The sequence below is a fragment of the Typopeltis vanoorti genome, chromosome 7, assembly GCF_054136105.1.
Source record: "Typopeltis vanoorti isolate ZY-2024b chromosome 7, IOZ_Tvanoo_1.0, whole genome shotgun sequence".
Taxonomy (NCBI): domain Eukaryota; kingdom Metazoa; phylum Arthropoda; class Arachnida; order Uropygi; family Thelyphonidae; genus Typopeltis; species Typopeltis vanoorti.
In genome coordinates, this window is record NC_143555.1 from 51,916,820 (window position 1) to 51,931,647 (window position 14,828).

The window sequence follows — 14,828 nt, forward strand, 5'->3', positions numbered from 1 at the left end:
TTGGTGTATTTGTGGTGCTTTGTAGTTGGAGACAGAGTTGTAGAATAGATTTCCCCCCCTCGATTAGTCTTTGTACTCCCTGGAGTGGTAGGTAATAATAATAATAATAAATATCTCTTGATTGGATTAGAATGTTACATTCTGGAGAGGATGGTTTTTTTCCAAACAGGTTAGACAGAGAGAGAGAGAGTTAAAGTGAATATCATCATTCGCTTTCATCGCCTCACCATCTAATAGGACCATTCGTTCACAATAATTCCTTCTCTTCCTGGCCACATAAAGAAAGAATGAATTCCTTGGGATTTTTTCTTGAATGTAATGCTGGTCTTCTATTCTAATATCCTCCTCCTTATTAATATTAGCCATCTCTCTGTCTTGAACATTGTATTCCTTAAGCCATTTTCGCCGCCTCTCACTGTGTGCTATTTTTATACCTGTTTTTCATCTGTAATTCTTTTCTGATATGATTAGTCGTCCATTTTATCTTTTTTTTTTTTTTTTTTTTTTTTACTTTTTTCACTGGTGGTGGTGGTGTATATTTTGCTATTGCTGTTACCAAATTGGCCTTAACGCTTTAAGATATTACTGACCACTTTGCTTTCCAATTCTTCGATTCATGAAAGGGTCATGAGTTGGTTTTTAAGAATCTTAAAATCGCGTGCCTTGTAATTCCGCATCAGTTCCTGTCGTTTTAAGACTTATGCATGCCTTAATGACCTCCCTTCCCAAGGCCGCCAGGTGCATATGAGTCGCCTTTGTGCAAACTTTAAAAAACCACTCCCGTTGAAAGTCAATGAAAGTCATTTAAAAAGGAAACATTATAATTATCATATATATTTATTACAGTAATAAGTACAAGAATAATCCAACAAACCAAAATAAGGAAATCACATATTAAAAATAAAGTACATAATTATAACAAAGTTATTTTGGATATAATTATTATTACGTGACACCTCCAGGGGTTCCAAGATTCATCGAGGGAAGATGCCTACTCCACAACTCTCCCTCACCACCACTCATTCCACCAACTACAACTAACCGCAACTACAGCAATGCTATCTACCGCTCACCACCATCAATAGTATTTCCACAGACAATCACAAACATCCATCCCCATGGTGGGATTCGAACCCGTAGCCTTTTGGTTGGAGAATACGCTGACCACTAGGTCAACGAGGCAGGCTTTAGAAAAACATAAGTTTATAAATACAATCTCATAATGAATGACATTATTTGTAGCTCAGTGGATGTGGCGTTTGAACACCACCGCGCTAGGCCGCACGAAGGAAGTCTTGGTTTCGAGTCTAGTCGGCGGCTAGAGGAAATTTTTCTAAGCCTTTTTTCGACCGGTTCCCGAGTTAGTCGATCTCTGGCACGGGCAAGCAGGTTTTTCCTCCCGGAAACTCGGGTTTTTCGTCCTGTAAACTCAAGAAAATCGACCGTAGTACCCACATTATTTCAGACATTAAATATATTGTGTTAGGGTTAGAGACCACGAGATGGCGGCACATTTGAGCCGTCTCTCTTCACTGCGTACCGCTTAATTAGTGATAGTCTTGGGCCATCTGTCTCTGATTGGGTACCAGTGGAGATTGAACTGCCCACTCAGTCTCCAAACAAAGTTAGATAGGGCTAAATGGCCTCGCCTACTCCCGTATATACGGGAATAAAAAGGCGTTAGCTGATTTTTTTTTTTTTATTATTATTATTTGACACCTCCAGGGAGTCCAAAGACTCATCGACGGAGAGTGTGCCAACAGCATCGAACGACTGGGCCCCTTCCAACTACTAACCGCGCTCCAACTTACTTAACTGAGCCCTTATAAAATCACAAAGTACATATAATCATTCAAAATGTCGCCCTTGTGCGGTGAAGCACCTGCAAAGGCGCCCCTCCCCTCAATACCACATGGCCACTCTTACCAAGTTGATGTAAGCATGACATTTCAGTCACAATCAAATTTCTTAAACTATAACCAAATCCAGAACTCCATCATAAAAATGTGTCTTTGCCCCACATTATCACTGTTTGAATACGCAGAGAAAAAAATATTTTTTTGGTAATTGAAAGTTTGAGAAAAAGTTACCGAACGTGTTGTGCTATTTTACTCGAGACGAACTTTAAAAAATAAATAAAAAACAAATCCGAGTCTAGGTGGCCTTTTCTGATATATTTTTTTCCCGTTGCTGTGGTAACGACATACACCTGTTATTTCAGTATTTTAGTCAGTAATGAAAGAAAAGTAAGGAGATTGGATTTGGATTTTCAAATATGGTAATTTATCTTAAATACCATTTTGCTATGCTGATTGCTAATATTATTTGGTTTGAGTGAAAATGAATTTGTAGGTAATGAATCCGTTAAAGGTGTTTATACCCAGTTAACGCTGAATTAAAACTCGAATTAATATATCCATATTCATATGATTTTTATTAATAATTTAGTTACAAACTTTTCTTTTACTACAGGACAAATATATATATATATATATATATATATATATATATATATATATTAAAAAAAAACAGCTTTTAATATTGCTTGGTATAGACACGCCTTTCTCTCACTAGCTCTTTATCATATTTTTATATTTTATTAATCTTTTAAAGTGTATTTACAAGACACTTACTGACGCATTCATCGATTATTAGGCTGATTTTCACTAACGATGTAGATTTAACCTCCCCTTCCTCACCAGTGGTTATTTTTGTTGTTATTATTAATCTAGTTGTTCATAAAAGCGGCATACATTTTCTTTAGTTATTCATTTGTACATTATTTCCCAAGATAATCATTATTTTATATTATTATGGACTGTAACGCTTAATACATAGCAACTTTTTCAGATTGAAATATGATCCTTTATAAGATACATCATCACTGATGGAGGGTTGCGTGACAAAACAGATGCACCAGTTGGTAGTATGAATATCTTCCATATGTATATACATAGCGATTTATTTATGCAATGATATATTAATAAATTCGTAACACAAGTAAAAACATTTTTCGTATCTTTTTAGTTCTTTTTTTTTTTTTTGAATAAACAAATGCAAATACTGTACAGTAACTACAGTATAAGAACACTGTTTGTGACACTTTCATTGTGATATTCTATACTTCTTTGTTGTTTCATTTTGTGACAGCTTTCTGCCCAAGCCCTTCATGACCATGACTTGTTCTTGTTTTCTAAGAGTCAAGTTCTTCGATTTTCCTGGCATCACTGAATAAAAATAAAATGTTTAAATTAAGTTAAGGGGATAATAAATCCCTCATTATTTTAAAGCCGGATACAAAACTCGGTGATCGAAATCTAAGGGTTTCATGTCGAAGAACTATTGGCAAGTCCAAGTGTAAGTCAACACCTGGGTAGTACAACACTAGGGCAACTCGGAGCAAAGGTGGGGCAAGCTCCATTACTAACCTTAATATTTTCTCATAATGTAAAATGCAGCTCCTAGGAAATGTATTACTGTTTTACATTATGAGGAGAGGCCACTACCTAGACCGGTTTCAACCTTTATTGAGGTCTCATCAGTGAGTAGGTAGACCTGGAATACCAAGGTTTAAGTGAACTGAACTTAAATATACCCCCCCCCCCCACTAACGAATTGCCAGAGCGGTGTACCCATATATTATTATTACTACAATAAAGAGCCAAGTAATACATCTCCTAGGAGCTGTGTTTTACATTATGAGAAAATATTAAGGTTAGTGATGGATCTTGCCCCACCTTTGCTCCGAGTTGTCCTAGTGTTGTACTACCCAGGTGTTGATGTACGCTTGGACTCGCCGACAGTTCTTCGGCATGAAACTCTTCAATTTCGATTTCTGAGTTTCGTATCCTGCTTTAAAATAATGAGGCATTTATTATAGCCTTAACTTAATTTACACTGCTGGAAAAATAGCCTCTTGGCTCTTTATCATAAAATGTTTAAATGTTTTAACATATGCATTCATTGTTCCTGATTCAAGAAATTGCAATTAACAGTATTCTCATTTAGCTGCTTTACAATACAAGGAATAACTTTGATATAATATGTTCTTATGTAACATGGCAACAGAGAATAATTTTACCATATTCTTTTGAATATATAGTATTTATGCCTAATTATGGGGAACATCTTGAATAACTAGCAAACTGAAAAATTTGTGAAGAAAGCAATAACTAAAAAGCATATTTTTAGATAAAACAAAGATTTAATTAACTGTTACAAAATATGTTAGAAAATGTGAGAAATTTCATTTAGCTTGGGTATTCTAAAAAACATTACTGTAATTGAAACATAGAAATAATTTGATTTTTATTTTTTTATGCAGATAGGAGTATGCAAATAAATATTATGCAATTAACTAATACTTTCTGTATTAGTATTATATATAGTTACTTCCAGAGAGTCAGGACTCATCAGAGGAGTGCCCTTAAATATGTAATTTCTTGGTACCTCTCATGATACTACTTGAAAATATTCACATTCACAGTATCCACTTGCGCTCATTCCATTTGCTTACTACATGCCCTGAAATTATACTTCACATGTTCCTGATCGCATCCTTACTCAACTTCCAGGGATGACCCAGAGTTCTTCCCTTATCTGCCATGAGCTACAAAATATTCCCCATATCTGCTCTTTCTGTTTCTCTAACTTTTGAAGGACATACATGCTCCCTCAGCCTGTCTTCATATGCAGAGTTCTCTAAGCCAGATATCATTTTGGTTATCTGGTGCTGGATCTTTTGATGTGAGAAATTTCATTTAGCTTGGGTATGCTAAAAAACTTACTGTAACTGAAACATAGAAATACTTTGATTTTTATTTTTTTATGCAGATAAGAGTATGCAAATAAATATTATGCAATTAACTAATACTTTCTGTATTAGTATTATATATAGTTACTTCCAGAGAGTCAGGACTCATCAGAGGAGTGCCCTTAAATATGTAATTTCTTGGTACCTCTCATGATACTACTTGAAAATATTCACATTCACAATATCCACTTGAGCTCATTCCATTTGCTCACTACATGCCATGAAATTATACTTCACATGTTCCTGATCGCATCCTTACTCAACTTCCAGGGATGACCCAGAGTTCTTCCCTTATCTGCCATGAACTACAAAATATTCCCCATATCTGTATTGTAAGATCTGTTACTAGCTCTTATGTTTTTATTATATCTCATCTGCTCTTTCTGTTTCTCTAACTTTTGAAGGACATACTTGCTCCCTCAGCCTGTCTTCATATGCAGAGTTCTCTAAGCCAGATATCATTTTGGTTATCTGGTGCTGGATCTTTTCAACTGTCTTCTCATCTCCATGAAAAAACCAAATGACCATATCTTAACATAGTAGTCAGTCCATATGTGTTCTTATCGACTTCTTCATGTGGTCACTATACTTTAACTCAGTATTGTTGGAAGTTTTTCCACTTGGTTATACTATAAATTAAAGATGCCAAGAAATTATATTCTTGGTTTAATCCTTTATCCAAGTGTAAGCAAACAAATTTGTATTTTCAGGACAGGGCAATTCATATATAGAGGCTAATGACTTCACATCACTTGTCTTATTATCCCATAATGAAAAGCACATATCCTTATAGACATGTATAATGCTATGAATTATGGGAAGGGTCACTACCCACATTGGTTTCCGCCTTTATTGAGGTCTCATCAGTGGGAACCAGATCCAGAGGTGATACCAATATTGAAGTGGTGTAGGCACCTGAGTAGCCAAAAGGTGTCACACTTTTTGGCTACTCATATATGGAAATATGACTTCTGCACCACTTCCACTGTGGTATCACCTCTGGGGCTGGCTCCCACTGATGAGACCTCAGTAAAGGTTGAAACTGGTTTAGGTAGTGACCCATAATGCAAAGCACATATCCTTACATGTTTGTAAGGATATGTGCTTTGCATTATGGGATACTAAGGCAAGTGATGTGAAGTCATTAGCCTCTATATACAAGTTGCCCTATCCTGAAAATACTTCAGGTGCAAACTTTGTTTGCTTACACTTATACTTTAATTTTCTGTTTAGCATTACCCTTAGGTCTCTAGTTCCATCAATCACTTGCAGCAAATTCCTGTTAATATAAAACTCAGTCTGCAATGTCCTGTCCAGGATGCATAACTTTGCATTTGGCAACATTAAATTGATCCTCATTAGTATTTGTCCATAGAATCAATCTGTTCAAGGTAACTTGAAAGGATTCCATATCTGATATGTTCCTTATCACCAGACCAGCTTTGCATCATACCCATATAATTTAACAGACCATCCCAGTTGTCATTAATATAGAAGTTAAACAGGAGTGGTTCAAGGACACAACTCTATAGTATCTCACTAGTCACCCTCATTCTCTTAGATTCAACTCCTCCATATATCACTCTTTGAAACCTGCAGAAAGCTACTGTCCATTGCATGTCACAAGTCTATTTTGCATACCTTTCCCTTTAAGCTTGTATAATAACCTTTTGTGTGGAATTAATTGGTCAAATGCATTGGGAAAATTTAAAAGAATTATGGTAGCCATTTCGCTTATCCAACTCCACTGTCATTGTTGTAAAATGTGAGTAGATGGTGAAACAAGACTACTGTTTTTCTATGTAAAATATCAAAGTGTTATCAACCCACCTCTGGATAAGATGGTACTTTTCATCAGCCTCTTTACTACCATAATAACTACTTCATATTATTTTAAATAAAGAGCCAATAGGCTTCATTTCAGCGATGTAAACATTATTTAAATTAAGGGGATATTAAATCCCACATTGTTTCAAAACTGAATAAGAAACTCAAAGATCGGAATCAAAGAGTTTCATGCCGAATATAGTAACTATAAAAGTATCAGCGACTACTAGCGTAAGCTAAAGCACGTAGTCCAAAGTACGTGGTACAAACTAGGGCAACTCGTAGCAAAAGGTGGGGAAGTTCTGATCACTATTCTTGGTATTTCCCATAATGTAAAACCCATCTCCTAGGAGATGTAGTTATGTTGGAGATGTACCCATCTCCTAAGATTTGATTCCCAACTTTAAGTTTCTTATTTGGTTTTGAAGCAATGTGGGATTTAATATCCCCTTAATTTAAATAATACTACTTCATATATTAATATTGATTTCTTTTAAATATAGAAAATATTATTTATTTATTTATTTATTATTCAGTTAGCTTTGGCTATAGAATACACCTAAGAAATGGCTGCAGCTGTACATCGTAGTGCAGAAGGATGCTATGTATTTTCAAGTCCACCAAAAGCACTTCTCAAACCAGTGTTTCCTCATCATCAGAGAAGATCCCAAAGCCGTTACAATAAGTAAGTGTTGAATATTTTTGATTTTAACAAATTTATATAACAGTTGAATTTTATTAATACAAACTTGGTTTAAATAGATATGTTTTGATCAAATTAAGAAACAAATTTGCATTTACAAATATGGCAAATCATGTCAATGCATTTATGTACATATAATATTGAAAACTATTACAGTGGTGATGTGAAATGTTATACTGTTAGTAACTCTATTACAGTAAACATAAATGTGTAGAATAGCAGAGTAAGTAAAATTCACTTTAAGTCATGAATGTCATGCTTCAGAAACTTAGCTCTGCTGTTTTTTAAGCATAACATTTATTACTTAAAGTGAACAGTAGAGATATCAAGTTTCTTCCAGTTGAGAAATCTAAAATAAGAAAGAAATATAATCTTCAACATTCACAACCTTGTATGCTTTGGCATTACTACAATGGCAAGTGGGAGTACTTATGTGACTTTTACTCCTTCTCTTTATGATCAGACTTGTTTTCATTCTACAGATCCAGATACTTATTGCAATTTTGTTACAGATATAATCCATATTGAAATGGAAACTTAAATTCCTCACTCAATTCAAATTTTCCAACCCATATCTAAACTATAGTTCTCAAGGAAGTGTGCCAGGGCTGTGCAAAAAAAAAAAAAAAAAAAAAAAGCACCACTACTTTCCTTCACAGCCTATACAGTTGTCCACGACACTTGTAAAAACACCGTTGAAAGGACAAAGTCTAAATTCAACAAGGCTAAATATAGAAAACTCACTGCTTGTGCCACTGTCGTGCCTTCTGGTTCCTCACCAAAGCTGTTGGAAGCAACTTTTGTTCACCTGTGCTACTTTGTCCTCTATATCAGTGCTTCCCAAGCTTATGGGTGTAAAGGCCCCTTTGAAAAATTAAAATATTTCATGGCCCTCATCGAGAAAAAAAAATCGCAATATAGACATATATTATTATAATATTTATTATTCAATGCAGGGGTGCTTAAGGGTCAAAGCTGTATAACTGAGAGGAGACCTCCACATAGCCTTTAAAGGAATGTGAAGAACCAACCAGGGCTTCTGACCTAATGTCAAATCCTCACTTTCTCGTGGTGCACCCTGTTGGATACCCTACTTGGATACTGAACAAACGAGGATGGGCTGGCAATTTGGGATTTAGCCAATCAAATTGTATTCTTATTGGTTAAACCAAAATAAAAAATGATGGTACAACATGACAAAATTTCATGCCGGCTGAGGCGTCACCCGGTTAAACAAGGCTCATGTTGTTTTTGCCAGGGAACCAGGGCGAACAGCGAAAAGTCAGCTACTGGAACAAATCTGAAAACAAACCCTAACTCAACATCACCAGAGTTAAAGATCGGTACTATCAACGTAAGAAGCCTGAATGGCAAAGAAATGGAGCTAGCTCAGGAATTAGATAAGTAACAGATCGACATAATAGGGGTGACTGAAACAAAAAAGACCAAAACTGATGAGATCTTTCTGAGCAATAAATACAAAATGTTATATTCAGGCAATGACAATCAAGGAAAAGAAGCTGTAGCCATAGTATTTAACACAAAATACGAGGCTAATCTTCTTGAATGGCAGTCAGTATCAAGTAGAGTAATGTGGGCAAATATGAGACCTATTTGTGCCTATGGGCCCACAGAAAGTTCTACTAAGGTAGAAGTGGAGGAATTTTTTGAGGCTTTAGAAAAATCAACTGACACGATGAAAAAGGAAAAGTTGGTCCTTGTTGGGGATCTAAATAGCAGAGTAGGAAATGATTGTGAGACATACAAAAATATTTTGGGAAAACTTGGAGAAAAGAGCAGAGCTAATAATAATGGCAAATATCTGTTGGATTTCTGCTCAGGACATGGACTATTACTAACACCATGTTCCAACATAAAAATGTGCACAAATTCACATGGAGAGAAGAGGCAAGGAAAAAGAAAAGTCTCATTGACTATGTTACTGTTGATAGTGATGTTTTCTCTCTGGTGCAGGACACCAGAGTGTACAGAGGATTTGAAATTGGAAGTGATCACTATTTAGTCTTGAGCAGGATAAAATTGAATTTCATATTGAAAAGAATAACATGTAAGAAAGTTTTAAAGCGAATAAAAGTTGAGCACCTCTCAGATTGGAACTGTAGACTGAAATACACAAAGATTATTGAAGAAAAATGAAAGAGTTTGAGAATAGGAATCAAACCTCGGAGATTCACTGGCAAACTCTGAAGAAAACATTGATTGATTCTGCCAGAGAGGCATGTGATGAGGTTGTCTGCAAGGATAAAAAAAATCAGAACTCCTTGGTGGACACAGGAAGTTAAAGAGGCAGTGAAGGAAAAGAAGAAAGCATATCAAAAGTTCCTGTCAAATAAATCAGCTTGTGCTCTTAGAGAATATAGAGACAAATGCAAGAATGCTAAATACTATGTAAAACTAGCTAAACAAAAGTCATGGGAGAACTTTGGCAAGAATATAGAAAATAAATATCAAGAAGGTGGCAAAATATTCTGGAGGTTGTTGAAGACGCTTAGAAATGGAGGTAAAGAGTGCTGTAAAGGAGTTAGAGATGATAAAGATGACATGAAAATGGGAGAAAAAGATATCCTTGAAGTATGGAGTAATTACTTTGAAAAACTGCTAAATGAAACAAGCAGTGATGACAGGACAGTGGTAAAAAACACTGACCAGGCATGCAATCAGGAAATCATATCCATACTTGAAGTAGAAAAAGCCATCAAAGGCTTGAAATGTGGAAAGGCAGCAGGAGTAGATGATATTCGACCAGAAATGCTGAAGTATGGTGGAATAAGAGTCTTACAGTGGCTGCACTGCATAGTTCAGAAAGCCTGGACAGAGGGACGAATTCCCAATGATTGGAGTAGAGCTCTCATAGTACCCATATATAAAAAGGGAAATAAAACTGAATGGGAGAATTACAGAGGTATTTCCCTACTGAGTGTTCCTGGCAAGATCTATGCAAGTATACTTGAGAAACGGTTGAGAAGAATTGTGGAAGAAAAGCTTGGTGAAGAACAAGCTAGATTCAGGCCAAATAGAGGCTGTCAGGATCAGATCTTCACTTTACGACAAATAGCTGAGAAAGCATGGGAATATAACAAAGATCTGTATTTAAGTTTTGTCGATTTGGAAAAGGCATATGACAAGGTGCCAAGAGAGAAGCTATTCAAAACTCTGCAGTTATATGGTGTCAATGGGGCATTATATCAAGCAATACTTAGTCTTTATTTGAGTTGTAAGTCAGTAGTTAGAATTGAAGGAAGTAGAGGAAGATGGTTTAATGTTAAATCTGGTGTGAGACAAGGATGTACATTATCCCCTCTGTTATTCATTATCTATATGGATCACATTATGAAGGAAAGTGGTATTAAACATGATATCAAAATTGGAGATGTTAATGTCAGCTCTTTGCTTTATTGCGGATGATGTTATACTTCTAAATAAATCTGCTACAAGTCTGCAAGATTCTCTGACTAAATTGAATAACTGTTGTAATAGATATGGTATGAAGGTCAGCAATAAAAAGACAAAGACAATGAAAATAGGCAGAATCATTGAAAATGTCAACTGTGTTATGAATGGAGAACCTGTGGAACAAGTAAAACATTTCAGCTATTTAGGCACGATTTTTACTGAAAATGGTAAATTAAATATAGAAATAGACAACAGAATCAGCAAAGCTGGTATGGTGGGAAGTCAATTGAATAAATTCATATGGAATAAGAGAGAAATTAGTCGAAACACTAAATTAGCTGTATATACAAGATAGTGTTCAAACCAGTTTTAACTTATGGATCTGAGAGCTGGGTCAGAAGTAAAACACTTGACCAAAGACTAGAGACCGCAGATATGAGAGTCCTGAGAAAGATTAGAGGCATGAACAGATGGCATCAATGGCAATATCATATTAAAAATGACGATATTAGGAAAGAACTTGACATTGTCAGCATCCAGGAATGCGTTAGTAGAGCTAATCTCAGGTGGTATGGTCACTTAAATAGAATGGGCGAGGAAAGATTAGCAAAACAAGTTTTCTCTGCCAGGTTGGCAGAGAACACTTGTTTTATATTTTTCCCAGAGGAAGACCAAGATATAGGTGGATTGATATGGTACAAAGTGCCTTAGACGATAGAAATATAAGATCTGGTAATGTTGGAGTCTTGACAAGTAACAGACTGATTTGGAGGAAAATTGTAGATAGGAAGTTAGTAATGATGTAATTTTTTTCATGTGGTCCTATCATATCTCTTACACTCCTTGAGGGTACATGGCAGGAATTTGATGATGATATTCAATGCAAAACATACACAGTGAATATTGCAAAATTTAAATGCAAATATTACATTTTTAGCATCTTACATACACATTTTACATGGCACATTATCTTATATTTTTATATAGATATATAATATATTGTTATTGTACATTTGTAGTACAAGCACGTGAAACGTAAAACGATTAGTAATAAACAAAGTAAGAATTAAAAACATAAAAAGAAGTTTAATAACAATTTAATATGCTGGATGTGTTTCAATACTGCTACACAAAAGATTCAATATTAGGTGAAATATTTGAAACTGCAATTCTTAGCTTTCTTTCCAATGCTTCCATTGATAAGCAGGACCTGTGTTGATTTTTAATTACCAGTAACGATTACCAATAAGGGAATCCCCGACATTTATAGTTCTGATGCATGTGATCTCTGCTATCAGCGCAGTTGCCCTGCATCCCAAGTCTATCCCCCCCCCCCCCCGCAACCCCCACACCTGTGTACACCACCAATGAAACATTAATTTAAAGCCGAAAAACTTGGCTGTTTTAAATGAACACAAGATTTTGCATTTGTAAGCTTTTTTGTGAAACTTCTTATTGAAACTTATATGAATAAGCATATATTTACTAATATTCATTAAGCACCGAAATATGCAGGAAGCAAAATTTGTGAACCAACACCAATATGTGATTTTTTCCATTAAAATATGAAAAATAACAAAAAAGAAATAATAAATAATAAAAATTAAATGCGTTTCTTTTAAGATAAAAAAGATATTCACTTAAAAGATTTTAAATTTATTTATATTATTTCACGGCCCCTCAACAAAACTAATACCCCCCCCCCCCCCCAAGCGGTTGCGATCTACAGTTTGGGAAGGCTGCTCTATATTACCCTAATGGCAGCATTGTAACATAACCTAAGGGCAAGGCTGATGTCTTGGCTTCATTCTTTTCCTCTAACTCCTACATTGATTACCATTGCAAATTACTTCCTTCTGCCTACAACATTACATTTCATGCCTCCTATGATCTTCTGCCAGAAACACATCAGAAGAATCTTGAATAACTTGATACCACGAAGGCAGCCAGACCATGGAATCCCACCCATTGTGCTTAAGAGATGTGCTTCTGAATTAACACCTGTTTTCTATCATACACTCACTAAACTGTAATCAGCTGGCTTCCACCCTTTAGCATGGAAGATAACTCATATACAACCAATTCTCAAAAAAAAGGAGATAAATATTTACCACCAAGCTATCAACCTATTGCTCTCACATCAGTTTTATCTAAAGTAATGGAGAAGCTTATCTACTGTAGATAAGACTTGTAAATAACTTCTCCATCTTCAACAACTTGAGAACTGCTATCTAATTCATGACCACTTGTATGGATTTCACCAATCTAGATTTCACAAATCTCCTGGCCTACATCATGCATGGACCATTTCATGGGAAGGTTTGAAGAAACCTGTGCCATTGCTCTTGACATCTCCAAGGCTTTTGATAGGGTCTGGCATTGAGGGCTTCTCAACAAGTTGCCATCATTTAGATTGCCTTTGTAATTGTGTAAATGCATTGCCAGTTTTCTCTCAGGTTGATTCCTACATGTAATGGTAGATGGTGTTCTCTCCTCAGACTTTCCTATCAATACTTGTGTCTCTCAGGTTTCTATCTTTTTGCCCACCCCCTTCCTGATTTATATAAACAACCTGCTCTCATTGATTGTAAACCCTATTCAATGTTTTGCTGATGATAGCCTCAACTCATTGTACTCATATGACAAACTCTGTAGGGCTCAAATATCTCAAGCTTCAAGTTCATGTGTAATAAGTGCCCTGAACACTGATCTCCACAGTATCCTTGATTGGGGTGAAAGAAACTGAGTCAACTTCATTACTTGCAAAATGCAGTTTTGCTTGTTTTCTCTTAAAAAAAGACCTCAGATCTTCTACTTACTTCTGATAATGCTCAGCTCAACAGTCAAGACCAAATCTCTCTTCTCAGACTGACTCTTACTCCAAACCTTTCCTGTAACAATCATATACTTCTATAGTATTATCAGTTTCCAAAAAACTTGCCATCCTTTTCTGCTCAAGATGGTACTTCTCTGCTGAACAGTTAACTCTATATAAATCACAAGTCCAACTAACATTGGAATACTGCCCTCATGTTTGGGGTGGTGTACCTAAAATCACCCTAGTAATTCTTGATGGCGTTCAGCCAAGGGCAGTCAGGTGGATTAATGACATTTCACTTAATGGCTCTCTTCAGCCACTTTACTGTAGGAGATCAGTTTCTGCATTGTGTCTCTTCTAAAATATACATGGCCATTGTTCAGCAGAACTTACATCCACTATGCCTCTCATTTCTGCCAGATGTACAGAAACTTGAGCAACAGCTATTCAACATCCCTTTACAGTCTAACTGCATACTCACTGAAACTGCTATTCCCAGCCATCTTTTATTCCTTCCACCTCAATTCTGTTGAACAGCCTCCCTCATGAAGCGTTTCCAAAGGACTACAATCTTCAACAGTTTAAGAAGAATATAAACAGATTATTCTACTCCTGACCCTGCCCACACACAGCATTTGTTTGCCATAGGTTCTTTGACTTTTTGTGTATGGGAAAAATATAAAAAAAAATGAGATAAAAATGAGAAATTAAAAATAAGAAATTAAAAATAAGAAAAAACTCAATTTTGGACCATTTAATAGGATATCTTTCCCACATGCTTACTCATTGTCACACATGCACAAATACATAAGTGTGCAAATAATTACATGAATTTAATGGAATGAAAGAGAGGACGCCTTGTAAGTTAATATTATAAAAACCACACGGATGATCATGTAAAAATAATCATAATTAAAATTCTGAATATTTTTACGTATTGTTTATGTTAGTATGTTTATTAGTTTTGTTTTCATAACACGCATTGTCGGCACTTGCGATATGCCCGTTATGGAAATTGTTTTGTTAAAAGTGATATGTAAAGAAGTCAAAAATTTAATGTACTTGCCGGATTTGAATAGTTGTGTTACTTTAAACAAATTTATTATGGTTTGAAATATTAAGTTTTGTGTTTTATGAGGACATTCTCTTGTCGCTAACGGAGACAACGTGTCAGCCATTATACAGTACTTAGTTTCTCGCTTGTCACGGAGTACGCATGCCCGCCGAGAAGTTTGATGTGTGATTGACAGCTG

General features: G+C 35.6%; 1 protein-coding gene across 1 annotated transcript in view; it reads left to right on the forward strand.

Moving 5' to 3' along the window:
* The first annotated feature begins 2,175 nt into the window (after positions 1-2,175).
* Positions 2,176-14,828, forward strand: part of LOC150104676 (radial spoke head protein 3 homolog B-like) — a 184,833-nt gene continuing 172,180 nt past the window's right edge. Inside the window, exons 1-2 of the mRNA XM_090395869.1 lie at positions 2,176-2,278; positions 7,177-7,325. Of these exons, the coding sequence (XP_090251995.1) occupies positions 7,207-7,325 (119 nt within the window). The 5' untranslated portion in view covers positions 2,176-2,278; positions 7,177-7,206. The remainder of the gene's footprint in view (positions 2,279-7,176; positions 7,326-14,828) is intronic.